The sequence below is a fragment of the Cucurbita pepo genome, chromosome 3 (assembly GCF_057944985.1).
Source record: "Cucurbita pepo subsp. pepo isolate OVF chromosome 3, ASM5794498v1, whole genome shotgun sequence".
Lineage (NCBI taxonomy): Eukaryota > Viridiplantae > Streptophyta > Magnoliopsida > Cucurbitales > Cucurbitaceae > Cucurbita > Cucurbita pepo.
Genome location: NC_141800.1, coordinates 5,467,842 through 5,493,482, shown reverse-complemented (window position 1 = coordinate 5,493,482; position 25,641 = coordinate 5,467,842). Strand labels below are relative to the sequence as shown.

The 25,641-nt window shown below is 36.3% G+C and overlaps 4 protein-coding genes across 5 annotated transcripts; 1 reads left to right on the top strand and 3 right to left on the bottom strand.

The window, feature by feature from the left end:
- Positions 1 to 13: 13 nt before the first annotated feature.
- On the bottom strand, positions 14 to 10,580 carry MAA3 (P-loop containing nucleoside triphosphate hydrolases superfamily protein). Its single transcript, XM_023672990.2, has 20 exons — positions 10,357 to 10,580; positions 10,116 to 10,269; positions 9,794 to 9,954; positions 9,359 to 9,565; positions 8,704 to 8,892; positions 8,466 to 8,501; positions 7,596 to 7,681; positions 7,447 to 7,497; positions 6,666 to 6,777; positions 6,490 to 6,595; positions 5,468 to 5,565; positions 4,682 to 4,786; positions 4,507 to 4,599; positions 3,046 to 3,099; positions 2,762 to 2,820; positions 2,591 to 2,675; positions 1,261 to 1,629; positions 886 to 1,008; positions 716 to 802; positions 14 to 571 (listed from the first exon to the last, which is right to left on the bottom strand). The coding sequence occupies exons 1-20, from the start codon at positions 10,456 to 10,458 to the stop codon at positions 353 to 355; spliced, it is 2,496 nt and encodes an 831-aa protein (XP_023528758.1). The 5' UTR covers positions 10,459 to 10,580; the 3' UTR covers positions 14 to 352.
- Positions 10,581 to 11,786: 1,206 nt separating this feature from the next.
- SYN3 (Rad21/Rec8-like family protein) lies at positions 11,787 to 16,415 on the bottom strand. 2 transcript variants are annotated; one of them, XM_087122009.1, is made up of 14 exons: positions 16,156 to 16,415; positions 15,614 to 15,881; positions 15,496 to 15,542; positions 15,359 to 15,408; positions 15,182 to 15,249; positions 14,633 to 15,093; positions 14,423 to 14,531; positions 14,212 to 14,348; positions 13,493 to 14,127; positions 13,127 to 13,172; positions 12,970 to 13,015; positions 12,661 to 12,796; positions 12,426 to 12,566; positions 11,787 to 12,279 (listed from the first exon to the last, which is right to left on the bottom strand). In XM_087122009.1, exons 1-13 carry the CDS (start codon positions 16,277 to 16,279, stop codon positions 12,468 to 12,470), a joined length of 2,226 nt encoding a protein of 741 aa, XP_086978135.1. In that variant the 5' UTR covers positions 16,280 to 16,415; the 3' UTR covers positions 11,787 to 12,279; positions 12,426 to 12,467. The 2 variants fall into 2 exon arrangements, with proteins under 2 accessions (XP_086978135.1, XP_086978134.1); XM_087122008.1 differs by having other exon boundaries at positions 11,787 to 12,284; positions 16,156 to 16,414.
- A 1,272-nt stretch (positions 16,416 to 17,687) lies between these two features.
- Positions 17,688 to 19,754, top strand: LOC111791447 (large ribosomal subunit protein eL6z). Its single transcript, XM_023672798.2, has 4 exons — positions 17,688 to 18,015; positions 18,509 to 18,615; positions 19,130 to 19,311; positions 19,403 to 19,754. The coding sequence occupies exons 1-4, from the start codon at positions 17,765 to 17,767 to the stop codon at positions 19,556 to 19,558; spliced, it is 696 nt and encodes a 231-aa protein (XP_023528566.2). The 5' UTR covers positions 17,688 to 17,764; the 3' UTR covers positions 19,559 to 19,754.
- A 661-nt stretch (positions 19,755 to 20,415) lies between these two features.
- On the bottom strand, positions 20,416 to 23,713 carry LOC111790087 (FT-interacting protein 1). The gene has a single exon (XM_023670886.2). It carries the CDS (start codon positions 23,051 to 23,053, stop codon positions 20,600 to 20,602), a length of 2,454 nt encoding a protein of 817 aa, XP_023526654.2. The 5' UTR covers positions 23,054 to 23,713; the 3' UTR covers positions 20,416 to 20,599.
- Between the last annotated feature and the right edge of the window lie 1,928 nt (positions 23,714 to 25,641).

The following is a 25,641-nucleotide window of genomic DNA, read 5'->3' as shown; positions in this document are numbered from 1 at the left end:
CACAATGGTTAAACTAAAAAAAAAAACACGTATCTCAATTAGTTTAAACATATATACTTGGAAAATCCTCCACTGTCACATGTCAAGTGAAACAATAAATAAATAAGAACTACACATCTTTACAGATCACGCTCCTACGGTAAACAAAACAGTGTTCCACTCCCTCTGCATCGCATCACCTGGAACACTTCCATTGGTTCCCCCTAAAACGTATACAAATCAATGTGGATGTAAAATAATTTGTATTTTCCCAATTGTGGGAAATAAATAACTTCCAATCTGTTACGCACTGCCTGGGGATCAGTTATCCTGAAGGCACCAACAGATACATTCAAAAATTGAATTGAAGGCCTTAATCTTCTTCAAATCCGCCTTCATACATGTCTTCGTCCCCATCTCCAAACTCATTGTCGTCTGCCGGCGCTTGATCGGCATCTCCAGCATTGGGTTCAGGAGGAGCATTTGCGTCAGACTCGTCTCTCTCGCCTGTTGGCCCAACTGCAGATTCACTTCCGACTCGCATTGATTCAATACTTTCGTCACTGAGAAATGAGGTATATGGCTTTGAAACCTGCAAAACGTAATGGTGACGGATTGAAAATTGTTTACTGTGAACCATCCAAAGCAAGATGTATGCAACTCAGACTAAAATAAAGGAAGCCGGGCCAAAATCTTGACCAGTAATCACAATAGCTATATGCAATGGAAGGCTTGCCTTATATAAACAATCCCTCTTCCGAGCACTTTCCACCAAATTATTCCAGTGTTCATCTCTCTTCAATGTTGAAGCAGAACCTACCACCTGAAATTAGCATATTTAATTCAGAAAGCTGTGAAGAGTTGTGTTAAAGGACAAATTATCTGCTTAAGGTGGTGCCATCTTACCAGGATAGAAGCTCTTGCTCTAGTGATACCAACGTTCATTCGGCGACAATCAGATAAAAATCCTATTGATCTATTCTCGCTTGCCCTGACACAAGAAAATATGGCAATGTCCTTCTCGCGTCCCTATAAAAGGAGATTTATTTTACTCATCATGCAGAATGTTGAATGATGACGTGAGCTAAGGCTACATTCATAAAGAAAATCTAAACTTGTTACAACATTAGGCACAATGCATTCATTTCCCTAGCTCTAGCAGCTAGCCTTTTGAGTTTCTCGAAGAAGCATTTATAGTCCGTGCACGAGCACACATTGTCCCGTGTCCAATTAGCCAAAAAGTTTACATGTACACAATAATTCGAGAAGATAAAGGAATACCTGGCAACCGTCGACACTTGTAATATCCACTATGCCACTAGGATCAAGTCCAAAAGTATCCTTAAATTTTTCTTGGAGAAGTTTTACTTGTTGGCTATAGGGTGATATGATTGCAACCTGAGAATTTGACTTCAACTCTGGATATGAAATAACCAATTTATGATACAGGAGGAGGACAAATTCAGCCTCATCAACGTTCACCCAAGATCCACTTCCTGGGGGCTGAGATTCTTTCCCTTCATGTAAATCAAAGAAACAGAAAGGACCATAACAGTGGTATGCATGCCATGCACGTGCTGTCCGCAGTTTGACATCCGGTGCATCCTCCAGTGATTCTGCATAGAACTCCTTGGATGGAAAGCTTCTGATCTGATGAAAAGGGAGAAAGATCAAGGTGAGGAAAGCAAATTTTGATAGGACTGAAAGTAGGAAATTCGTTCAAATACAGGGAAAAATAGGCAGAGGGATGTTGAGAGTCCTGCAAACTGTACTACTGTCCAATCGAACCAAGGTTATTTTAAGAGAGAGAGAGAGAAAGCAGGCGGTTCTTTACAAATCCACTAAGAAAATCTTTTAAAGAGGGGTGCACAACTTGGATAAAAAGATTGATTCAATTCAATATCGCTTCTTTTTTCTCCCCTCCCATATTTAGTAAAGAACATAAAGGCCATCAGATTAGAAATCAAATCAATGAAGTCCTCACAATGTGCATGTCTCATAATAACAATTGGATTGGATGTGGACTAAAAAATCTGTATGCTCCATTTTAAAAGTGTGTTTGAACAATACCCCTTTCAAATGAACAATTTCAACGAAAATTTTCAATCTTATTTTACTATTGTCAACTCTATTGTCATATAAATGTCATGGATGAATAGAATAAGCAACGACCACCACTGTTATTCAAAGGTCCAACAATGAGATAAAAGGATAACAACCTGGAACCATCCAAAGTTAAGATGAGCAAGAATAACCGAGTATACAACTCTGAAAAGCTGATACGCAAAAGAGAATCATAAACTTTTCTAAAGGGGTCTATAAACGTAAGAGAGGGAAAGTTTTCTGCCTGTTGCGAAAAATACTTGGACAAACGGCAGTTTTTTGAATAATGATGAAATTAACAGAAAGTTGCCCATTCTCTCTGTTCTACATTTATCTGGAGTAACAACCACTATTTATGAGATCGTACTCAGCTTCAAAATTCCATCAATGGTCTTTTTTATTCCCTCCATTAACATTCATCACATGCTGGTTTCGTTAGTACTCTGATTGAAAGAGAACAAAAAGAGCAGATGATATTTAAAAGTTCTGCAGATAGTTCCAATCTTACCTCCGGATGCATTCTATATTGGATCTTCAACATTGTAACAGGATACCCAGCTGTCTGAAATCTCTTGAACAAACTCTTGTCATATCTGCAAATTGATTGGTTCCCAAATCAATAGCGATTACCATATGGTGAATGAAGAAGATATCATGACCACTAAGAGAAATATTCTACCCAAACTTCTTAGCTGTTGTAGAAATTACAGTGGCTGGAAGTTGCTCTGGATCACCAACCTATGACAAAGTAATAGTAAGTAATGTAAACTGCAGAGTCACACAAAAGCTAAACTTCAAGAAAGTATGTGCAGAGGTCCACATGGCTAAGGTTTCAATGATTCATCCGCAAGTTGTCAATCCACTTTCCGTGTTCAGAGATATCCAGAGCTATATGTTCAGAAGTCCTAATAGTAGTACTGAGGCTATCAAAGAGATTCAAAAGAGAGAATTTCGCATATGTACCAGGAATACTTGTTTGCATCCATTAGCCAGAGGAACAAGCGTTGCCAATTCCACCTGTATCGGGCAAGTCACAAAAAGAAAGAAAGCAAAAAGCAGTCACACTAATAGTTCAAGAAAAATCAGGTTTCAAAGAATACATTTCTTACCTGAGTTTATGAAAACTTATTTGAGTATACAATACTCTAAAGCAATCAAATAAGCAACTCATACCCTTAAGGGCCGTTTTGAGAGAAACAAGCAAAGAGAATTAACATGAAAAAATAATATATATATATATATATATCTTCTCAACCAGTCCACATCTGATTCCAACATTACAGCAATGAAGATTATTCTTATTAGAGAGAGCTCCAGAAAACCAGATAGGCGGGCTGATAGGGATGAAAGGGAAAATGTAGGAATAGGAAAAAGGGGAAATTAATTGGGGGCGGATAATGCAGGGCCATTCAACTACCAAGGGGAGACAGTGTTTAAAATTTAGGAAGTAACAACATAAAAGTTCTAAGCCATGTTTTGGAAGAGAGAGATAGTTCAGAAATTCTTCTCAAGGTGTACCATTATCTTAATATTTAATGAAATTACTACTTGGTTCTTATTAGATTGGCCTCCAGGAGATGAAAGCTAGGACAAAAATGAAGAGTTACATTGAGGGTGTGAAAAAAGAAATCAGGATTGCATGAGAGAACTTTTGGTGTTCAAAGTGCAACGGAACAAGGTTGAAGCAGAAAGAAGATGAGATGGACCAGGGTATGGAGAAGATATGGAAAGCGTAGTGAAATGATAGAAGAGATGAGGTGATCATTGGAGCCAATGGGGCACCATTCCAAGGTGGAGGGTAAGGGGAAAGCATTCATGGGAATAGCTTCTCTCCTTTGTAGATGCCTGATTATCAGTTGTTTTTGAGTTGACAGGTACTTAGAAACTAAAAAGTTTTCGAAAGAGGATATGACCTCCATGAAAGCAACATGCCCAAGTAAGGAGGCTCTATCTTTTCCTGATTTTGTTGGGTCGAAGGAAAAAATCTTATTGGAGCTGTATTAAGTTGCAATGACAATCATTTCGAAAATTGTATGAGACGTTTTCAGCTTAACAACAAACTAGAACAGTGAAAATAATATTGGAGTCAATTTGAAGTATTGGAAGCGGTTTTAAATGGTATGATGGAACGGGTGTTGAGAGCCAATTTGTCAATGGGTTGAAAATGGAGAACCAATTTGAGGAAAGGATGCTACTGCCCGAAAAAGGAGTTACATTTGATCCAAACCCACGGTCTGGAGGCAACTCATATCTGCGACTTTCTAATTGCAATTAACGCCAATGGAAGAATTGTTAGAGAATTTCCTACCAGAAGAGATTTAATAAGAGGTAACAATTTATCTACAACAATCTGGAAATATCTTATATCAATATCTAATATGAAAATTAGACTTAAAGCAACGCTGGAAATTTAAAACCACTTACAGCTTGGGCAGCCTCGTCTATTATAACAACATCAAAACCCCGGTTCCATTTACTAAACAGAGAAGAACCACTAAAACTGAGTGTGGAGAAAACCTGCCAAAAGTTAACAAAACTGAGGGAGGAAGATGTAGTGAGCTTACACATAAAGGCTTAATGAAAGGAGAATATTACATACAATAACACTCTCATCCAGAATCGCAGAACGGATACTGTCCAAATCTGTCCCTGAAGCTCCACTTTTATCTTTACCCGTATTCATATTGTTTTTCTTCTGTTCCACCTGTAAAGGTAACGTATGTCAACCAACATAATCATTAATATTGCTCCCTCTTTTCCTCTTCTCTTATCTTTCTCCTAGTTAGAAATTAATATTATTCTCTTTTTTCCTCTCTTCTTATCTTGCTAGTTCCACCTTTTGGGAATGGTGTATATGCATCTAACATGAATGTAGAAATCCTTATATACAGGCAATGATGTGTTTTACATGTTTCAAGATCATTAAGTATGCAAAATTTGTAAGTTACATAACCTCACACACTGGATATAAGCATCAAAATCTTATTCTAGAAACACATTCCAACAGAAAGTTGCAATCAATTTGACCATGACAAGAACTTCTCCTGATTTTCCTCAATTTCTGAAGATCAAGGAATAATCGGATACAACTTTCTGTGATGACAGTGGTTTCTATGATCATATTTTAATGGTATCAGTTTCAACCTTTTTGCATCATTTTTATCACAACATTTTCACAATGAACCTCTTGTAGTCTTCACCAGTTGAATCTTTTTTCTTCTTATGTCTTGATGCTATTACATTGTGTGTGCTCTAAAAAGTTGCACCTAAAACACAGTTTATGGGTGTTTGAGTAGTGAGTAGTGAGTGAATGGGTGAGTGTGTGTGTGTGTGCGCGCAAGTTCTTTCATGTTCAATGTAGTTTTAAATATGTTCAGATGCATACAAGTTCTTTCATGGAGACCGCCTTTATGGAAGGATGGGGTTTAAGTCCAATGCGCACAATTTTAGGAGTATATGGATGATCATTTTCATCACGTACACCTACACTTGCCAACAAATACAGAAAAGGGGAGGAAAGACAGAAATTATGTTAGGTTGCAACAACAAAGCACCCAATACTGTGTATAGGGATTACACCAAGTAAGTGGCCTCTCTATAAGAAGAATCATGGTTACGCTCATAAGATCAGATGTACGAAACAGAGGTCACAGTTATTACATCCAATTCAACATTAAAGCAACATATTTCAAAGAGTACATGCCAGTAACAATATATTTGTGCTAGAAAAAGCTTGTCTGCGTGGATTCTAAATGATAACATACTACAAATATTTTCCAGCATAGAATTTATGTTCCATAGAATGCATAGCATAGAATTTATGTTCCATAGAACGCATAGCATAGAATTTATGTTCCATAGAACACATGCATATATTGATACATGCTCACTTGCATTGTAGATGAACAAAAGATATATATATATATATATATATATATATATATATATATATTCTTTCTTTATACATCTCCAATTAACTTGAAACACAGCTACATGATGACCTCAGTCTATGTTGACAAATGCCAAGAGCAGAGCTTGTTCCTAGTCCCCCTTAACTTCGGTTAGGAAGGATTTCTATGTCTACCCTTTCTTTCTTCACTCCTTTTTGTTAATGGATAATGGACAATGTTTCTTACCCAAAAGAATAGGCTTCCGTTATATTATTACAAACATACTATAGCCAAAGTATTCAATTGGATGATTGTCGGCCATAGATCTAGACACAACAACTTATGTATCGCTTCCTGCTTAGCCTATGCAAACACAATAGACACATAATAGTAAAGTTCCCTCATAATTACTCCCCATAATAATCAAGTCAATGAAATCCAAATTAGAATGCAGTTCACTTGGGTAATGAACAAGAAGAGAAGGAAAAGAGAGAGGGTGGGAGGGATATAATTTTACCAGTGTTTTGAACGCGCAGAACAATCTCATCAAGAGCAGAGTTAGATGGGGCACATACAAGCACTCGAACCCGATACTTACGATTTGACTTTACTACTTCTGGTTTCTACATGGGAAATAAAGTAAGGATCCGTGACTTGGGGTTAGATAGATTCAATGTATATACGTCAGCTTACCAGTTCATTTCCTGAGGTAGGGAAAAAACCATCATCGCCATTTACTGGCATTATATTGTCCCTAGGATTTATACCATTTAACCATGGTGATGCTTGGTTCCAGTGATCGTATCTGCAAAAATATATTTAAAAAAAAAAAGTTTAACAGATAGCTTAATTTTCATAAAGTAGAACATATTTATCTGCATCAGATAATTTTTATATAGATTTTGGAAGTAACAGGACTAAGAAGCTGGGATAAGGGCCACAAGACACGAATACAAAACAAGACGGACATGGTAATACTTCATTTTTTGAAACTTAGAAATTGAGACATGTACATGCCAAAGACACATTTGTTAATATATACATTTTTTATATAACATTCTAATACAGTTGTATTGGATTATATTATTAGAATGAGTTTGATGTATTTCGTTCCTAAAATCTACTATCTTTATCCTATATTAATATCTACCCTTATTATAATACTTAACAAGTGCTTGATATAAAGTGTCCAGACTCAAATTCACTTTGTACAATTAGAATCTAATATGCATCTATTGTGCCACAATATGTGAACAAGTGTCCATGTGTCTGCATGCTAACGCACTATCCATACTAAGAATCATAACAGGTTACATAAAGAAATGCATAGTTTCTCCGAGGAATCTTAACAGTTGCAAATACAAACATAGGCTTCAAAGGAAACTATATGTACATCAAATGACGCCACAAAGTTACCCTATCCTTCGAACACAGTCACAGATGATGAACAAGAGGTGTAATAACCGTGACATACTTTTCCCTCACAGGTAATTCTGACCCCTGCCTTGTTTCAATCAAACCAACCCTACACAGGAGAAAAGGCGTTAATTAGAGAACAAAGATGCATTTAGAAAACTGTAAGACTGAGCAATGTTGGAAGATAAAATTTTCTGTTTCTTTTACTTGGAGTGCATCCTTGCTGGTGTGGCATGCAGAATAGCGCTAAGAAGCCCAAGGATGGTCTGTGTCTTCCCTGTTCCTGGAGGACCCTAGAAGGAATAATACAGTCAGAACTCAGTACTTTCAAAGTAGTAATATTGTCATGCAAATACTTTGCAAGTCTGCAACTTGTACATGTTTCTCAAATATACTGAACCAAAGAGTCACATTTCAACTATGTAAAAGACTAAAAAAGAGACCTTGTTTGAAGAACTTGATATGGACTGTCATTAATTATAACCACCAAAGAAAAGAACAAGTAAATGAACATGGTGTTTTGATATCAGACATCGGTGCCTTTAGTTGCTTGTGCATGGAAGTAAAGGTTCTAGAAATGTGTGTTTCAATTTCTCTTTATGTGAAAGAAATAGAAATAAAGCTTCATTATTTTTCTTGTTAAGAAACGAATGAATAAGACATAAAGCATTATTCACTTACAGAAGAAAAAAACACATTTGTGAAAGGATTGAATAAAGTCCAATAGAGAAAAAACAAGAGGTGAGAACTCGTTGGGCTAGTTTCAAATAACAGTTCTACATCTAAGAAAACTTCACCCAAAAAAAAAAAAAAAAAAAACATTAACAAGTAAATGAGTTCACTCCAAAAAAACTGCCAATTAAAAGCATCCCCAATCCAAAAGCATCTAATAAATTTTATTTCCTTATTTTGGGATTCTATGAAGTTGGTAAAACTGAATTCTAAGACAACAAGGGCAATCTCAGCTAAAGATGAATCGCCATAAAAGAAAGAACTGATACAAACTTCAACAGGTCAATAGCATTTCTTAGTAGGTAAACTTATAGATAAAAGGAATGCAAATGTAATAAGATGAACCTGTATGAGAACAAAGGGTTTACGCGACAGACCAGCCTGCAATTAAGAATGATATATGTTCAGAAAATAGACGATATAAATGAAGCTTGTTAAAGGTTAAAAAAAATCAGAGAGCAGGAGGGGGGGTAGGAACTTGAATTGAGTCATGAATTTAGAATAATAAACCATCAATGGTAGGGAAAAATAAACACCAGCCACAGAACTACTACTTGGCTTCATCAAACTGCAACTTACTGACCTGTACAGCTGCCTGTTGAGATTCATTAAGATTTTCTCGCATATAATCCTGCAATGGTCTGGAAATTTTCCAGGCTTGATCTTCACCAGTATTCTTATCAGCAGCTGCTAGTATCATATCCCTAAAAGGTAAAGAACTAATAGACCACAATGCTATATATTCACGAATGATAGTCGATAAACTGCAGATCTGCAAAATCAACAAATTTGCTTAGAAAGCTAACCACAACCAAGAGAACTATTTCGTTGTCAGTATCAACACTAATAAATCAAATAAACAACTTAAGATTGAGGAAGTAACTAAAGAATTGAAACTCTTTGGTACTAAAACAATCACAGAAATTCTTTTTACGAACTACTTTCTTTAAGAAAATATAAAAGAAAAGGCAAGAATAAATTATAGTATATAGTACAACAAATTAATTTGGGCTTTACAAGAATTACAAGAAACAAATTTCAGTGATGAATATTGGGTGAGGGCCCGACCTTGAAAAACTATACAAGTTTCACCAACCATTATAGTTACTATAAGCATAAGAAAGAGATATCATGAACATTTAGAAACATCAGGAACCATCAACAACAAAAACTAGCAACGAGAAGGAAAAAAACTCCGTGCAGAAACTCAGAAAGTACCAATCAGGGGAAACTTTTACCTTTAGACTGTAAATATATATTCCATCTTTACTGGAAGAAGTAATATGAGACCGCACTTTCAGAAGCCTTGGAGAAGATACAATTGCCTCTACGCCTTTATGTGTGACTTCTCCAGCCAAATACATTCTAAGCCTGAGTTTACTATGTTGGCGACTTTCCACTAATGCAAAGGCATATGTGGTGGGTAGTTTTGCATTTTCCTGAAACTGCATTATATACATGGATGTCAACCATAAAAAGAACTAAAACCTACAAACCAATTTTAATAGCCATACAAATTCAAGCATCCAGGGAGGTGCAGAACAGAATTAAATATGAAGATATCATTTGCAAATGTTAGCTAGCTATATGCTCGTTCTATTCCCCCATTTAGTTTCCCTGTTTCTTTTTTCAAACTCAGTGTAGATTAGACTCAATTTTTTCTGTCCATTCACCTTCTCCTTGGAGAGAAGCAAAAGATCATTTGGTGATAGGAATTCAGCCTTTTCGCCATCTTCATCTTTTATGTCCTCGTCTCTGAGATACACTATCTCTGGGAAGTGAAATCCATTAACTTCACTGCAGTCCATGATCGCCCTGAACTTCCAATCCGCCGCTGCAAATCCCAAGTGCTAAAATGTAAAAAAAATGTGATACAGAGGAGTATTACAAATCATACAACCTCAAACCAGAAAACGTAAAAGGATAATTCTTCTTTTTGCAATTCCTTATTCAACAGTTTTCCGACCTAATCTAATGCATAAGGGAAACAAATACCATCTTCGTCGTCATTCCTCTGAATAATCTGAGCCTTGATTTCTTCCAACAAAAGCGGCTCAAAAGTAGAGATATAATCGTCGACATCTTTATATGAAGATTTCACTTCCTTTAAACCCAATGACGCTGCACCACCATCATCCTTGCGTTTTTGCTATTAAGAAGATCAAAAGTAAACAAAACGAAGCCAAAATAAAAAACCATAAATAAACAGCGGAGAATTGAGTATAAGTAATCCAACTTTGGAATCCTTGAGGAGCCGAAAATAGTCCCAGCTGAGAATAATTTTGAACAAACGACTGGTAACAGATTCTTCGGCTACTTTCTCCTTATCTACAGCCATTGTAATTGGATTGCAAAAGGAGAAGCTAGAAAAGGAATGGCATTGAGGAATCGACGACTTGGGAAGGGTTTAAGGATTTAAACAGAAAGGGTTTAACGAGAGGGAAGGGAAGGAGGAAGGATGGAGAATATATGCCGCCGAATTTGGTTTATCAGTTCAGTTTTTTCCGGTTTTTGCCTAAACCACGAACCGTGAACCGACGGAGGGTTCGATTTTCGGCTCGTTTCATAATGACTTATTTTAAATATTTTTAATTGTTATTGTTTACTATTAAAAATTAAAAATTTTACCCATAAATTTTTTTTTTTTCAAATCTAAAAGTTAGATTTTGAAAATACTGATTAAATAACAAAGATAAGACATTCAAAAGTGAATGGAGGAATATTTATAGTATTATCCTTAGAATTAACAATTTCTACATTAATAATGGTTTAAATGTTATTGCATAGAACATCCCAGAAGAAAATCACTCTTACTTTATAATGTCGTTTAGACTGATTTTCTTTTCATTCGATGATCTAGGTAACTCGATCTTAATCCTGAGCTAACCATGAACTCGTGTTTATTCGGAATTATGCTTAGATTTGCATAGGTGAGAGTGGCTCAAGTTCACCGACTCAATAGGCCTCCCATTTCATGGGTAAGACTGGGTGAATGGCTGGGGACGTGAGGTGCCAGATGAAATTCGCTCCTACCCAGTTTTAGAGAAAAATAAGATTCCTACTGACCGCAAACACAAGGTTCGTACTCAAAGACCTTGAGTTTTAATACTTATGAACATGTTATTTATTATAATTGATGTTCTAAGAGTGTCTAAGATCCAAATTGATTTTGCATGTGTTATATTAACTCCATCAATTAAAATACTTGAAATTGAAATATGAGCCGGATCGTAAAATCTTTTGTAACCAATATTTATATATAAAAAATTACAATGTGAACATAAGAAAATCTCGTAGTAAAAAGTCTATAAATCAAATCTTTGTGCTTGATATTCGTTGTTAAATTATGTTTGAACAATTTATTCCATGTTTAATTCATTCTTATTATGATAACTTGCTCGTAACTCAATTAATAAAGCATTATATCCTCAAGATCGACCATTGAACAATTAAACAACATTCATCTATTTTAGCCTAGATGGGATTGTCTTGAATGGTCTTGGAATCTAAAAACAATGAAAGTGGTTCCAACAATCACTTGTAGAGATTATAGAGAATTGAGCGGCTACCAATATTTAGCCAATACATAATAGCTACATGGGCAATACTTTAATTCTTCTTTTCCCATATGGCGTGAAAACTTTGGCAGGCAGTGCCCTGTAATCATAAGCGATCAAGAACGTTCAATTCAATTTTCATTTGGAGCTCACAAGATGCTCCCATCTGAATGCATACAATTAGGCAAAGTTCATACAAGTTTTGTAGAACAGGCTGATCTTCCATCCTCACTACAAGTAGTAAATACTTGAGCTACCTCACTATAGCTTACATGGTCTTTACTGTAATTTGCAAAATCTACAAAACCACTTGGATAGACTTTCTCAATGCTTTAAAAAAAAGTGTTTTTAAGCACTTAAAAAGTCATATCGAAACAAGAGACTTATTCTACAGGTGGGAAATGTACTAATTCTGATATAATTTACAAAATAGAGATGATTAGCCTTACTATAATTGCACTACACATCTTCCTACTAAACCATGCATATCTACACGGGTCAAAATTTGGTTGGTACACTGATGAGCAAAATGCACTTTCCGCCTCTTGCAACTTGGAAAATTTACATAAAGAACTACCTCGAGGTCGGACATCGTCTGCAACCTAACCTACATGAAGATTCAGCTTCAGCATAGGCAGCATAAACAAGGTTTCACTCTTAAAGATCAGCAAGATCCTTACCAAACAGATCAATGGAGAGAAGAAAAAAGAAGAATTGACAAAAAGGGGAGGCGCAGTAAGATCCTTACCAGTAAATACAATGCACACCTTAGCCAAATATATAGTGAGTGCTATATTTGAGCCATAGAAAGCTTTGGAGTCAATTTCAAACGGATGTCCCCATAAGGTTCATCTTGTTGTACATCAATAAGTCCATAGCTCTTCAAAACCTAATGTCAATAAAATAAAGCAAACTTTTAAGCTATATGTGGTGGGGGAAGGGGGAGAGTTGCAAATAATCTTCCAAAGTTTTGAAAAAGTTACCAGTGTCTCGTAGAACATCCGTGCGCTTAGCTTTCTTCTTTTTCCTTCTAGAATGTCATTCAAAGAGAGTTCTTGGGTTGAGTCATCTGAGATTGATTTTATAGGAGAAAGACTCCTTAGATACCGACCTACAGCCCTGTTTACATTAAACGTAAAAGAGGGACAATTATAACGAGCCATTTAGAGTACTCGAAACATTCAACTTTCTGTAGACTTGGTCAATTTTGTGGCTCTTGGCCTCCCTCACTATTTTTCTAAATTACACTATGATTAATGAAAAGGGTCGGAAAGCAACTGATAGAAAAGTACCTCGTTCTCACGGACAATGAGTCGACACCTTGAGTTCCCTGAGACCCTGTAGAAGCACATTACCCCCAACACCAAAACAGGAATCCCAAGTTATATAATGCACCCAAGAGATAGAACTAAGGAAACAACTGAATAATAACAGGAAGTACAGCATTACTTGATCTACCAGCTGGTGAGCTATCTGCTTCCAGGAAATAAAGATCCTACAATAAATATCTCAACAAGTTAGAACTTCACTGCGCTTACAATTTTCACATCTGAATTGAAGAATGAAGAAATGTTCAGAGAAATTTTTAAATGGTTTAATCAACACTACTTTAACTCAAACATTTTTTATGGCAGTAATATAACATAATATGTGAATTCACGTTTGATAATAAAATCAGTAATATGTGAAGTTTTTTTAGGGCACTGAACTCATGCTTGCACTGTCCTCTTTTCTGCTGATAAAAAGAATGAAGATCGAATTCTAGTGGTAACTTACTGAAGAATATGAAGCAATAGTATTAACAGAAAGACCTACCTCGTCTGCAGGACTTCTCTGTTCCGGAATATCCGAAAGTGTAATATCTTCTGCACCCAGTCCCTCGTCCATTGTTCCGGGAGTTTCAAACATGGATCTTGAAGGTTCAGTTGATGCTTGTCCAGGTGTTGACAGCATTCCAGTAGATCCAATCATTACTGATGGTGAACCTAAGCCTTCAGAAGGCCTAGGAGAAGGCATGAACCTTGTTGGAGAAGCAATTAAATCTGCCAAGGTATCGTCCCCCCGATTGCCCTCAACATCACGGAGATGTTCAATCTCCACTCCAGGAGAGGAAGCAGAAGCAGGATCGACAGTGGATGGAATTCTAGAATGTGGTGAGGGAGCAGCTTCTCGAGCTGGAGATGGGGCAGATGGTACAAGGGGCGAAAAAATTTCACCTGCTGAAGCAATATTTCTAGCAGGATCAACAGAGGGTGGAATTCCAGAATGTGGAGGAGAAGCAGCTTCTGGAGCTGGAGATGGAGCATCTGCTTGGCCTAAGAAAGTTTCACTCGTCGAAGCAATGTTTCTCGCATCCCCAAGATCCCCGAAAGCTTCCTCCAAGGATGTTGCACGACATTTCTTAGCAATGTAGTTCACATGAAAAATATCACATAGATCAGGACAAAGACCTGCATAAGATTTTTTATTTCTTTCAGATATTAAAGGAACGCATAAACAAGTAGAAAAACAAAATACACCAAAAAATCACTTACCAGTGACGTGAGGATGATAGAAAACGTCTTCTTTTCTCAACCTGTTGTTGAACTTCCATACCTCCAAAGAAGAGCTTGGAGTGTTCCTCCTCTCACGCAACAAATCACTAGTATCTTCGAGAGCCTTTTTCATAAACCTGCAACACAACTTTCTAGATCAATAAATGGTTACAATAAACACAAAGTTAAATGATAGATTTCACAAACATACTTGTTAGTCAATACAGTAGACTTGTCAAAGAACTGTTTTCTCTTTCTTGATCTTGGCCTTGGCGGTTGTGGAGGAGTGGGTTGAAGAACAAGTTCCTCAGGAGATTGTCCTGCAACACACGGAAGAAAGCATCCAAAAACAAAATATCGTTAGCTATTTACCACCAATTAGATTCAACTCAAAATATGGAGTAATTAGAACTGAACTTACTAAATGAAATATGCGTATCGATCATATCAAGTGCCTCTTGCGAAGTAGCAGAAGTTGGAAGTCCAGCACTTTGCTCAAATGGTAATGATGTTCTTGGAAGAGTCATCTTATCTTCCATGATTGGTAAGAGATTTTCCTCACTTATATTCTCATCTACAAGACGGTGTGATTCAGACATGTGATCACCACCTAGTGAAGGCACCATAGGAACATCTCTTGGACTTAAATCAGGGACCGCCTCTCGTAGAACTTCAATTTCTGGAACATTTTGTGACAAGTTATCATCTTCACGCATTCTCTGATTACTTGGACCAAAATCTTGAACATCCATAGGATCCGAAACTTCTACTCCTGGAAAACTTTGTGGCACATTGTCCTCATCAAGTCTCATGTTAAGTATATCTTCATTACCGACTGTGCCTTCAACGTTCATAGTAGTATCCACAGGAGGAGAGATCACGCTGCAGACAAAATATAAACAGTCAGCCTGGTTGTGGTACAATAATTGATCAAGAAAAAGAGACCGGGCATCGGAATCAGGGAGATTACTCCTCTTCCATTGGCCTGAAACCCAAATCAGGATCCTCTCCAAGATGTGATAAATCCAGCATAACGTCCTATGTATAAAAGTAAGTAATTTTAATCACGATGATCAACATAGATAAAGTACCAAAAAAAAAAAAAAAAAAAAAAACTTGACAATTACTAATGTAGATAAAAAGCAACCTCGTCAAAAGTTATAGCAACATAAGCATCTCTTCCAATAGAAATTTGATCTGCAATGCAAAAAGTTTAGTTGGTTTCTAGGTCCATACATATTCAGTTGGGGTAGGGGTACATGTGAAAGGCAATCAGCGTTAAACCTGCTAGAGTGATCTCTTCCTCACTCCTGAGATGAGTATCTGGAATCCTGTAGGAACAAAATCATTGTGTCAGAGAGATTTCAAATCAATCAAGAAGTTGGGAATCTAATTCCATTACCCATCGTAATAAATATCAGTGTCCAATTCCAGAGCATCAAGATCAAAAGTCTCAGGCAAAGTGATAGAATGAAACGGTGCCTGATAAGCATTCTCAGGCAAAGTGAGTTTCGCCGAAGCTTGCGTATGCATTTTTCGTAACTCCATCACTAAAACATCAACATCATGTTTTAAATAGTCGATTTGCTTTGAATAAATCCGCACAACACCTAACAGAAGGTAGCTCGACGTCCGCAGGGCAAGCGGTACTTCACCAAACATAATGGCATCTACAAAAGATATCCATTCCAGACAAGAATCATATATCAGTCACTCTTAAAATTAAAAAACTCATACATGCACTTGAAAACCAACATCTTGAAGATACAAATGGAAAATCTCCAGGGCGAATCTTTGAGATTTTCAATCACTTTAGAAACCCTAAATGGAAAACCCAACAATTTTTCTCCAATTTGATTGAAAAAACAAAGAACTTCAGATCGAACTGGGAAAATACAAGAAAAAAAAGCATCGGATATTCAAAATGAACAATCAGATACTGACCGACGACGACAGGAATTTTAGTCTTCTCGTAGTCTTTCTTGTTGAGACGGTGCTGCAAATGAGCAGCACACCACACAGTCCCCAATGGCGTCTTTCGAGCCAACAGCGTGTGCGAGTAAAACATTTTATTCTTTTATTCCTCGGAACCAAAACCTTCTCGCCGGAACGCGAAGGACTCCGACGCACTTCAGAAAATCAGAGATTTCCAGTGATGAAAATGGATGGAGTTTAGGGTTTAGCTGACATTGAAGTAGGCGAAGAAGAAGAGGCGCGGGAAATTAAAACTGGCGCCAAATTGTCAGCGCCAATATTAGAAAGATCATACGTGTCGACACGTGCTACCGAAAACACCGTGGCAGTTTCTTTCAATATTGACGGAATTGTCCCTACAATGTTGGTAAATTTATCATCACCGGGTTAAAGGTGAATCGAACCAAATTTCTCGATTTTGACAATAAAAGACCGAACCGGTCGGTTTGATTCGTTGATTTATTAATATAACAAGAAGCAACCGAATAGCCGGAGATGGCACGGACGTCGGAGGACGGTATACGGCGGCGCAGTGGGCGGCGACTACGGTGGCCGTGAGTAAAGCAAAGGAGTTTTTTTTTTTTTTTTTTTTTTTTTTTTTTTTTCTGCAATTTTCGGTATAATTATGAGAGACTAATAATGTCGTTGAATGTTACAATCAAAGTGAAAAATAATTATAAATTATTGATAAATAACTTAAACCCATTAAAATTTAAATTGATATAATTATTAATTTGACGAACCAAATTTAGAGATATAAATTAATGTTTTTATGTCGGTTTAAATTATTCTTTCGTTGTCCAGAGTTTCTTTTGTTCATTTAACTTTTCAATATTTATTTAGTCTATTAATTTTAAATTTTATTATATTTTTCAAAATTTTAAAAGGTTTGTTTTAGTATTTGAAATTTTTAAAAATAAATACTTAAATATTTTTACTATTAATTTTATTTTAAAATTTAATATTTGATACACTTAGTTACGAGTATTCTAATTAGTACCTTGATATAAGTATAATTTCAAACCAATTATAGCAGACACAAAAGTACCGAATAAAATACGAGGTAAAATAAAAATAACGTACAAATAAAAAAATGTTTTTTTTTTAATATAAGAACAAAACCCTAACAAGTTTATGTTTATTTTGTAAGTTTAATTGTTGGGTGGAATTCACGTCTTATTAAAAATAATTTGAAGTCATATTGGTATGATCAAATTCATTCGTGTTATTTAATATAAGATAAAATGCCAATATAAATCTTTTTAATATTTTTTATAAAATGCAAATATAATGAATTTATTAAAATGTTTTATATTTTTTTAATAGGAATTATATTTAAAAATGTAAATTATTTTTTATTAGTTTTGTCAATTTTACCCATGATTAGGCCCAAAAACATTATGGGTTTTTTTTTTTTTTTTTTTTTTTTTTTTTTTTTTGTAAGGAAAAAGAAAGCCCATTCATTTTAGGGTTTCATATCGAATATATATGTGTTCACAGCTTTGAATGCTTGAAGCGTTTCGGCGAGTAGGAGGAGAGTAGACGAAGCTGCTGCCGCCGAACTCTCAGAAATTCATCAATGGCTCCGAAGACAGCACGAGTTAGCAGAAACCCCGATCTCATTCGAGGGGTTGGGAAATATTCGAGGTCGAAGATGTACCACAAGCGAGGTCTTTGGGCAATCAAGGCCAAAAATGGAGGTGTCTTCCCTCGCCACGATGCCCAGCCTAAGACCGACGCACCAGCTGAGAAGCCGCCGAAATTTTACCCTGCTGACGATGTCAAGAAACCACTTGTCAACAAGCGCAAGGCTAAGCCCACCAAACTTAGGTCGATCTCTCTCAATGTTCTTTCTTTGGATGTTTATTGCAGTGTCTTGGAACGTATCTGTTTGATGTGGTTTAATTTTGTTGTGGTTGGGAACTGAGAAATTGGAGTGTTCTGTGGGTTGAAAACAGTAAAACCTCGATTTGAGTTTTTGGGGGGATAGGAGCCAGTTTAGCTGATAACACGAAATTACAATATAAACGGGGTAGTGTCGCGCCCTATAGCGAAGGAGATCAAAAAGAACACTGCAATTAGAAAAAATGAAGTTCATGCTATACCTATGAGTAAGTGGGGATTTTTACATTCAAATAAGTGCCTTAAACGATAAGACTTTTCTTACACCTTGATATGAGTGTTCGGGTTTCCGATGGTTTGGACTGCTTGAAGTGTAGTAATGCTGATCATGTTCCAAACAATAAACATTTGGTTCAGTTCAATGAATTCTATGTGGGGTGTACTCATATAACTTAGTTTGTCAATTTTGTACTATTTGCAGGTCTAGCATTACACCTGGAACCGTGCTTATCATTCTTACTGGAAGGTTCAAGGGAAAGAGAGTTGTGTTCTTGAAGCAACTTCCATCTGGGTTGCTCTTAGTCACTGGTGAGGCTTGGCGGTTTTCTCTAATCACCTTTCCTTGTGATTTTTTACGTACCATCGCTTTGTGTTGGGGGCTGGGAAGTGTTTTATTATCTTTTCATGAAAATTGAGTTTTATTTTTTCTACATTCATTGTGAACTTGTGTTAGATTTGCATTGTGCCTTAGGTTTACATATGATTTTAAATGTGTTGACTGCATAACCTTTACCATTGAGAACTAAAAAGTAGTATTCTTGGGGTTTTGCATTTTGGCAGCATTAATAGTTTAACCTTGCAACCGATTAATATTGAAACTTATCATGCCTTGCATTCTGCCAATATGCCCTGCCAATAGTCATAAGTTTCTGAGCTACGTATGCTTAATCTCTTGCTTTTTGGAGGTGTTTGGTGGATTGTTGTTTTATATTCAGGGAGAAAGTATGCATATAAAATAGTGATTAGCCAATGTCTTTGATTTTAAACCTCCAATTCTTGGAACCTGCTAGGGATTATCTGAGTTTAAAGTTTGTCGTTTTAGGACCATTCAAGGTCAATGGTGTTCCATTGAGGCGTGTGAATCAGTCATACGTGATCGCAACCTCCACCAAGGTGGACCTTGCAGGAGTCAATGTGGAGAAGTTTGATGACAAATATTTCTCCAAGGAAGTTCAGAAGAAGAAAAAGAAGGGAGAAGGAGAATTTTTCGAGGCAGAGAAGGAGGTTTGTAGCTGTTTCCCTCATTTTTTGGCTCTAGTACTTGGGTTGTTATAATTTCTTTATCCTAATTTATTGCCACCATTGTTACATGTAGGAAAAAAGCGCACTCCCACAGGACAAAAAGGATGATCAGAAGGCCGTGGACTCAGCTCTGCTAAAGTCCATTGAGGCAGTTTCAGATTTAAAGACCTACTTAGCTGCAAGGTTTTCTCTAAAGTCTGGCATGAAACCGCATGAGCTTGTTTTCTAGATATTTTCTCCTCGGTGCCAATACTTTTCTTGTTGACTTGATTCCAACAATCTTCTTGTTCATGTTTTGTTATGAGGATTCTAGATTTGAAATTATGTCTCGCAATGAATTTTGCAGTAAACTTTATTCATCAAATTTTGCGTCATGTAGCTCCCTTTGACTTCTGATAGTGATATGGTATGTAATTTTTCTTCAATTGCGATCACTGTCTTCTAGCTGATGAAATACTTTGAGGGAACTATTTGAAAAGATTTATTGCAAGATCCCACCTCGGTTTGAGAGAATAATGTAACATTCCTCATAAGTGTGTGGAAACCCTTTAGCATATGCGTTTTATAAAAACCTTATTAAAAACCTTGAGGAAAGTCTGAAAGGGAAAGTCCAAAGAGGATAACAACTACTCGTAGTGGGCTTGGTTGTTATAAATGGTATCAGAGATCGACAATGGATGGTGTGTCAATGGGTATGTTGGGTCTCCAAGGGAGTAGATTGTGAAATCCCACATCAGTTGTAGAATAGAACGAAACATTCTACAAGTGTATAGAAACTTTTTCATATTAGACACATTTTAAAAACTTTGAGGGTAAGCTTGAAAGGGAAAGTCTAAAGAAGACACTATTTGCTCATTTTAAAAATTTTGAGGGTAAGTTTGAAAGGAAAAGTCCTGGGCTTTAGTTGGTTGGACTTCCACCGTGCGACGTTACTGAGGGCAATATGCTTCAGATTCTCATTCTCACTTTCTTATATATGTATTATTTTTTAAGTTAGGTAAAAAATTTCTTATAAACTAGATACTTTTAATGATCATCAAATTGGAAAAGTTGTTGGGTGCTAAATTCAAGCACACACTTAGCCAAACAAGCTTAATTCATAATTTTATTGCAAATTTTAGTATTTTATGATGCAAAACCATGGCCAAAAGAAACTCTTACAAAAGCAAACATGGCCATGGATTTTGTACCCTATTGTTATGACAATGACAATAAAAGCTTCAAAGTACAATACATATGACTTAAATGTTGACACAGTTGACATCATAACTCATAACAAGCTATCTATTTGAGGAGGCAATCTCTTGAAAAAATTGCCAGGAATTGAAGGTAGCTTGCTGCGGAACTTTGGATGTCTCAAATAATATAAACCTCCAACCAAAGCCACCACTCTGAAAGGAGTAGCATATAGCACAGCAGCAACGCCAAGACAGAACACTATGAAAAGGCTGGTGGCTCTAGGGTCCCTCCAGCTGAGTAGAGATTGAACCCTTTCTCCTTGTGTTGCTATGTCCCCCACAATCGTCTGAATCCTACCTGCAACACTTCTTAATCTATCATACCTTAATCGAACCAAGTCATTCGGTTTAGAACTCGGAAACGTGTCGAATTCTTCGTCGAGCTCATCTGGACTCACTGCGTCAGCCCAGGAGAGCTTGGTATCCATGTGAGATGGGTGTCTTGGCCTAAACCTGTAGTTCCATATACCAATGAGGAACATGTATAGAAAAATAGTAGGAAGTATTAGTTCTGGATACCAAATCAAGATAAGGAACAAAACGTGCACGAGCACAGATGTGACAGGGTTCCTCCAATTACAAACTTCACGAAACCATCGAGTAACCGAAATCATTCCCGAAAGTAACGACATGATTCGAAAGAAGTTAGCTTTGCTTCTTCTCATACTCCATAGGTGCGAATCAACGTCTAACATATACTCGATGACTTCTTTTCTTAGAGGCGGTTCAGCTCTACCGAGCCTCGTTGCTACTATGTTCATAGCTTGGTACCTTAAATTCTCTATTTGGTTCACTGTGAAAGGCTGAATATAATGCATCTTTGGGAGCAATGGATTTCCATAGATGTATATCATGTTTGCCAAAGATAAGGTGGTGAAACGAACTGAAAGTTGCAGCTCACCCATCTTCTGTACTCCATTGGGGTGCAGAACCAAAAGGGGATAAGAATGAGTATAGATTTTGTGAGCTTCCAACGTCGATAATCGAATACGAACCTTTCCGATCCTCGAATCTCTTGCACCATTGCTGCCATTGTGTTTTTCACCACCACCTAAATGGGAGTTATCAAAAACTCCAAAAGTGATCACAGTACATGGATCATAAACTTCCCATGTGTATTGCTCATTCCATTTTGGACTAAACGTGTCGAGAATCGTTCGAGTTCGAACCCACTTTTGACCATACTTAGAAATACAATAAGCATCTGTTCTTCCTCTCCCATCCTTCATCTTCATAGGAAGCAATCCTTGAGCATTCAAAATCCCAACTTCAAGTATTCCCACTGGTTGTTTCCATAGCTGTTTTGCAGTTGGTCTTTGATCACTGATATATAGTGTGGACTCATCAAGCACATGATATCCACCTTCAAGAGAACCTCTCAAGTGAACCCTGCTTGAAAACTTGAGCTCCTTTCGCCTATCCGCTTCTAAAACACCGAACCCGTACCGCTCAAGGTTGAACCAACGCGAATGAACTGGCCTATGATCGAGCCGTTTCTCGAACGTGTCGAGAGCGAGACTGATCTGCCCCAAAACATCTTCTTTTGAAGGGTGTACTCTGTCCTCAATAGTGATTAGCAGCTGTTCTTCAAAGGGCTCAGCTACCACAAACACCAAATCTTCATTCCAAAATGGATTATTAGTGCTTGTTGAGCTGATCTTTGTTCTAAGTAGCTGATTTCCGAGTTGAACTTTGACGAACGCATCGGGAACACGGTTTCTGTCATTTGGGATAACATCTTGAGCTTCAATAACATTTAGCCTTAGATACCATAGTTTTGGAGAGACATAAACCTTTGATCTTACATTATGAACACCTTCCCCAAACACTGAGGCTGCATCAGAATGCCATGCCTCTGGGAAAGCTTCATCAGCTTGTGTTCCCATCCAAACAGCAACCATGATTTCTCCTCTTACCTTGCCGGTTCCTCGTCGGTCCTCCAATCGGTACCATTGAGGAGCCAATGGACTATCCGGAGGAACCCGAGTAGGAACCTCGTTCAAGTCGAACACGACACGGCCGAGATACTCATCTCTTCCTAACATTTCTTTGTCCTTGACAAAAACTTCAAGTGCAGAGGACTGTATGCGTTCTTTTGAGAAAGCAAAAACTTGATTCCATTCTGGATTTTGTTTCTTGTCAAAATGCCTTGTTCTTCCTTTATAGTTTCCAAGCTTCACTTCCACATAGGGATCACAGCCTCCAGTGATGGAACTTGGAGGTAAATCCCTTGCTTTCGTAACTCGAACATAGAGATAGAACATTTGGTTAACAAGGTCGTAAGTGCTCGCATGTCGTTCACTACTCAGCCAACCTCGTCCACCATACGCTCTGTCATTCGGCCATTGCTCGTCGAGTTGAGAATCAGTGTCCCTGATCTCATACTCATCTTGGTTGCTGTGATTAGCTTGTGATGGAATGCTTCTGTTGATTGAAGATGCAGCACCGTGTGGTCGTCGCTGTACTAATATTCGAGGCCGCTGCATTGTTTGCTGCTTCGGTCGATTCCACAATCCTTGCCTTCGGCTCTTTAACAGGATGTGTAGAGATAGATATCAATGGTTAAAGATAGTCGAATCGAGGCTGTTTGCAATGGTTTTCGAGTAGCTTATATACGGTTTTGAGTATCAACCTCATAAATGATGAACTAGAAGATCCTTCACCACCAACAGTTGCTTCATAATCCTTCCATTTCTTCTGCAAACTGCAAGCAGAAGCAAGGAAGTTCCATTTTGGAAGACATAAAAAATATAAAGATGAAAGAGTTATGAGCTCTGTTTCACTTTGTGGGAAGTGTTTTTGGTTATGAAGCTTATGAAGAAAGGAATGGTTTGATGAAGAAGCTGGAGAGGAAGGAAAGCAAAATCTTTTGTAGAGCATTAAGGCATAATTTCACAAGAACTCAACAGTACTTGTTTCTTAAGTTTGCTAAAAAGACTCTGAAAAAGATGAACAAGATTGTTTCTTTTGAGTTGGAACATTCGAGATTCTAATCTCTCGCTCGAGAACACACACGAAAAGAAAATGAACATACGGGAAATCTCCGTTCCGATCCTTGCAAAATAAGTAGAAAATTTCGTGGTGATGGAGAATGAAATGGCAGGCATGGGGACGAGTAAGGCTTCGTGTTCCTACTTTGTCTCGTGGACATCTTTAGTTGAATTTGATAGAGTTCGAACAACAAATGCAATACCAACAAGTTTATTTGATTTATGGTTACACCGTGAGTAATTATAAAGTGTTGAATTACGATAACTTGATTTTAGATCGATCACCTTTAGAATAATTTTTGGCGATCGACTTTTAAACGGTTCTTTTTTGAAAAATTGCTTTGAAAACAATTTATTCCTTTCCAAAGTAAATTTTACTATTATCAAATAACTTATACTACTATTCCTTTCTTAATTATTTAGTTTTTTAAAAAATTTTAATTTGTGAAAAAATGAGCTTATAAATTCTACTACTATATCTATATATCTATATATATATATATATATATATATAATTCTCATGGTGAGAAAATAAACATAATTAAAAAAAAAAAAAAACTAAAATTATGATGGAATCAAAGTTTCTATCTCACATCACATTTTTTCCATGTGAACTTGAGTATCTAGTGGAGATATTCTTTGCTTTGTTCATATTTAAATTTTATTTATTATAAAATAAATTAATCATATTTAAAATTAAATGGTTAATAATTTATTGGCTTCCATTTGAATTCTAAATTAACTTTAAAAAAAAATTTAGCTCAATTATTTTGAAAGATTTTTTTTTTTAAAAAAAAGTATGCAATAAAACGTGAAATTAATATTTATAAACATAATTTTAAAACATTTAAAATTAAAAACAACATAATTAATCTTAATTATTTATATTTAAAAACTCTTGAATTGTCCCTTTCTTGGAAAGGCAGCAAAGTCAAATTTGGATTAAAAAAAAAAAAAAAAAAAAAAAAAAAAAAAGAAAAAAAAAAGAAAAGAGGTTAAGGGTCTGTAAACTTCGCCAATGGATGCCTTTTTTTTTTTTTTTGTATACTTTATTCCTTGTTTGCTTTGCCTTTCATCAATTTCCTCAACATTTTATCTCTTCCTCTTGAATGGAATTAAAATGAAAATCCAAACTCAACCGCCGATTGATGCTTTGTTCGAAAAATCCCAAATCTAAATTTAATTGTCGTGTCGTAAGAAAAAGTAAGAAAAAAAAGGAGAAGAAGAATTAATCTTATTCCATAATTTTATGAATCGAAGGGATTGAATGAATATTTATTTTATATATTTCTTTCTGTTTAGAATTATTTTAATTAGCAATCTAATAACCTATAGGAAAAAATATTTTGATTCCGGTGTTTTTTTTTGTGTGGATTCAAATTTCAAAATATTGTATTAAACAAATAATAATAATAATAATAAACTTGAAATAAACTTATTTCCTTTTATTAAAAATTTAAACATGCATAACAGTATATATTATGAATTATATAGTAAATAAATTTATTTTTTTAAGTATTAAAAACTAATATTAAAAATTAAATTTTTAGTAGATCATTATATTATATCTTTTTTATTTATTAAGTATTATTGAATGTATTAGAATGTTTTTTTTAATAGAAATTAGGTTGGAAAATACTGAAAATGAGTATTTTCTAAAAATATATATATATAAAAAACGGGCAAAAATTCTTTAAAAAAAACTTGATTCCGCCCACTCATCTCCACAGGGTCTCGTAACCAAGTCTTGTAAATTGTGGGGGCAACTCATAACTTCGTTGGGATGGGCCACTAGGGTAGCGGTTAAAAGGAAAAGGGTGTGCAGTAGGGTCGTACTTAATATTGGGAGAGTACCGATAGAGCTGGTTGGAATAGACGTCAAACTAGAAATACGTATCACTACCTTAGTGTCTGTACTTGTTTGCTATCGGTCTCTTACCCATATTTAGTTTTGGATAGAATTTACTACCTAATTGGTGCTGCATTTCCTATTGACAGCGCCTCGTGGTGCGAGAGAGTCTGAGTGCAACGAGGCTTTCACCCTCTCTGGTACCCTCTACTAGAGGACTTGTGTCAGATCCGTC

What these genes read in the sequence shown, in the direction of transcription:
- MAA3 (XM_023672990.2), bottom strand. Translation starts at nt 10,458, where the DNA reads ATGGCTGTAGATAAGGAGAAAGTAGCCGAAGAATCTGTTACCAGTCGT. An exon ending in CTACCTCAGGAAATGAACTG is followed by an intron (nt 6,596 to 6,665) that starts GTAAGCTGACGT and finishes TTTCCCATGTAG; the next exon opens with AAACCAGAAGTAGTAAAGTC. An exon ending in CGGTCTCCATGAAAGAACTT is followed by an intron (nt 4,787 to 5,467) that starts GTATGCATCTGA and finishes TTACCTTTACAG; the next exon opens with GTGGAACAGAAGAAAAACAA.
- SYN3 (XM_087122009.1), bottom strand. Translation starts at nt 16,279, where the DNA reads ATGTTTTACTCGCACACGCTGTTGGCTCGAAAGACGCCATTGGGGACT. An exon ending in TAAAATTCCTGTCGTCGTCG is followed by an intron (nt 15,882 to 16,155) that starts GTCAGTATCTGA and finishes TATCTTTTGTAG; the next exon opens with ATGCCATTATGTTTGGTGAA. An exon ending in CTCACCAGCTGGTAGATCAA is followed by an intron (nt 13,016 to 13,126) that starts GTAATGCTGTAC and finishes GTGCTTCTACAG; the next exon opens with GGTCTCAGGGAACTCAAGGT.
- LOC111791447 (XM_023672798.2), top strand. Translation starts at nt 17,765, where the DNA reads ATGGCTCCGAAGACAGCACGAGTTAGCAGAAACCCCGATCTCATTCGA. An exon ending in GCTAAGCCCACCAAACTTAG is followed by an intron (nt 18,016 to 18,508) that starts GTCGATCTCTCT and finishes TACTATTTGCAG; the next exon opens with GTCTAGCATTACACCTGGAA. An exon ending in TTTTCGAGGCAGAGAAGGAG is followed by an intron (nt 19,312 to 19,402) that starts GTTTGTAGCTGT and finishes TGTTACATGTAG; the next exon opens with GAAAAAAGCGCACTCCCACA.
- LOC111790087 (XM_023670886.2), bottom strand. Translation starts at nt 23,053, where the DNA reads ATGCAGCGGCCTCGAATATTAGTACAGCGACGACCACACGGTGCTGCA.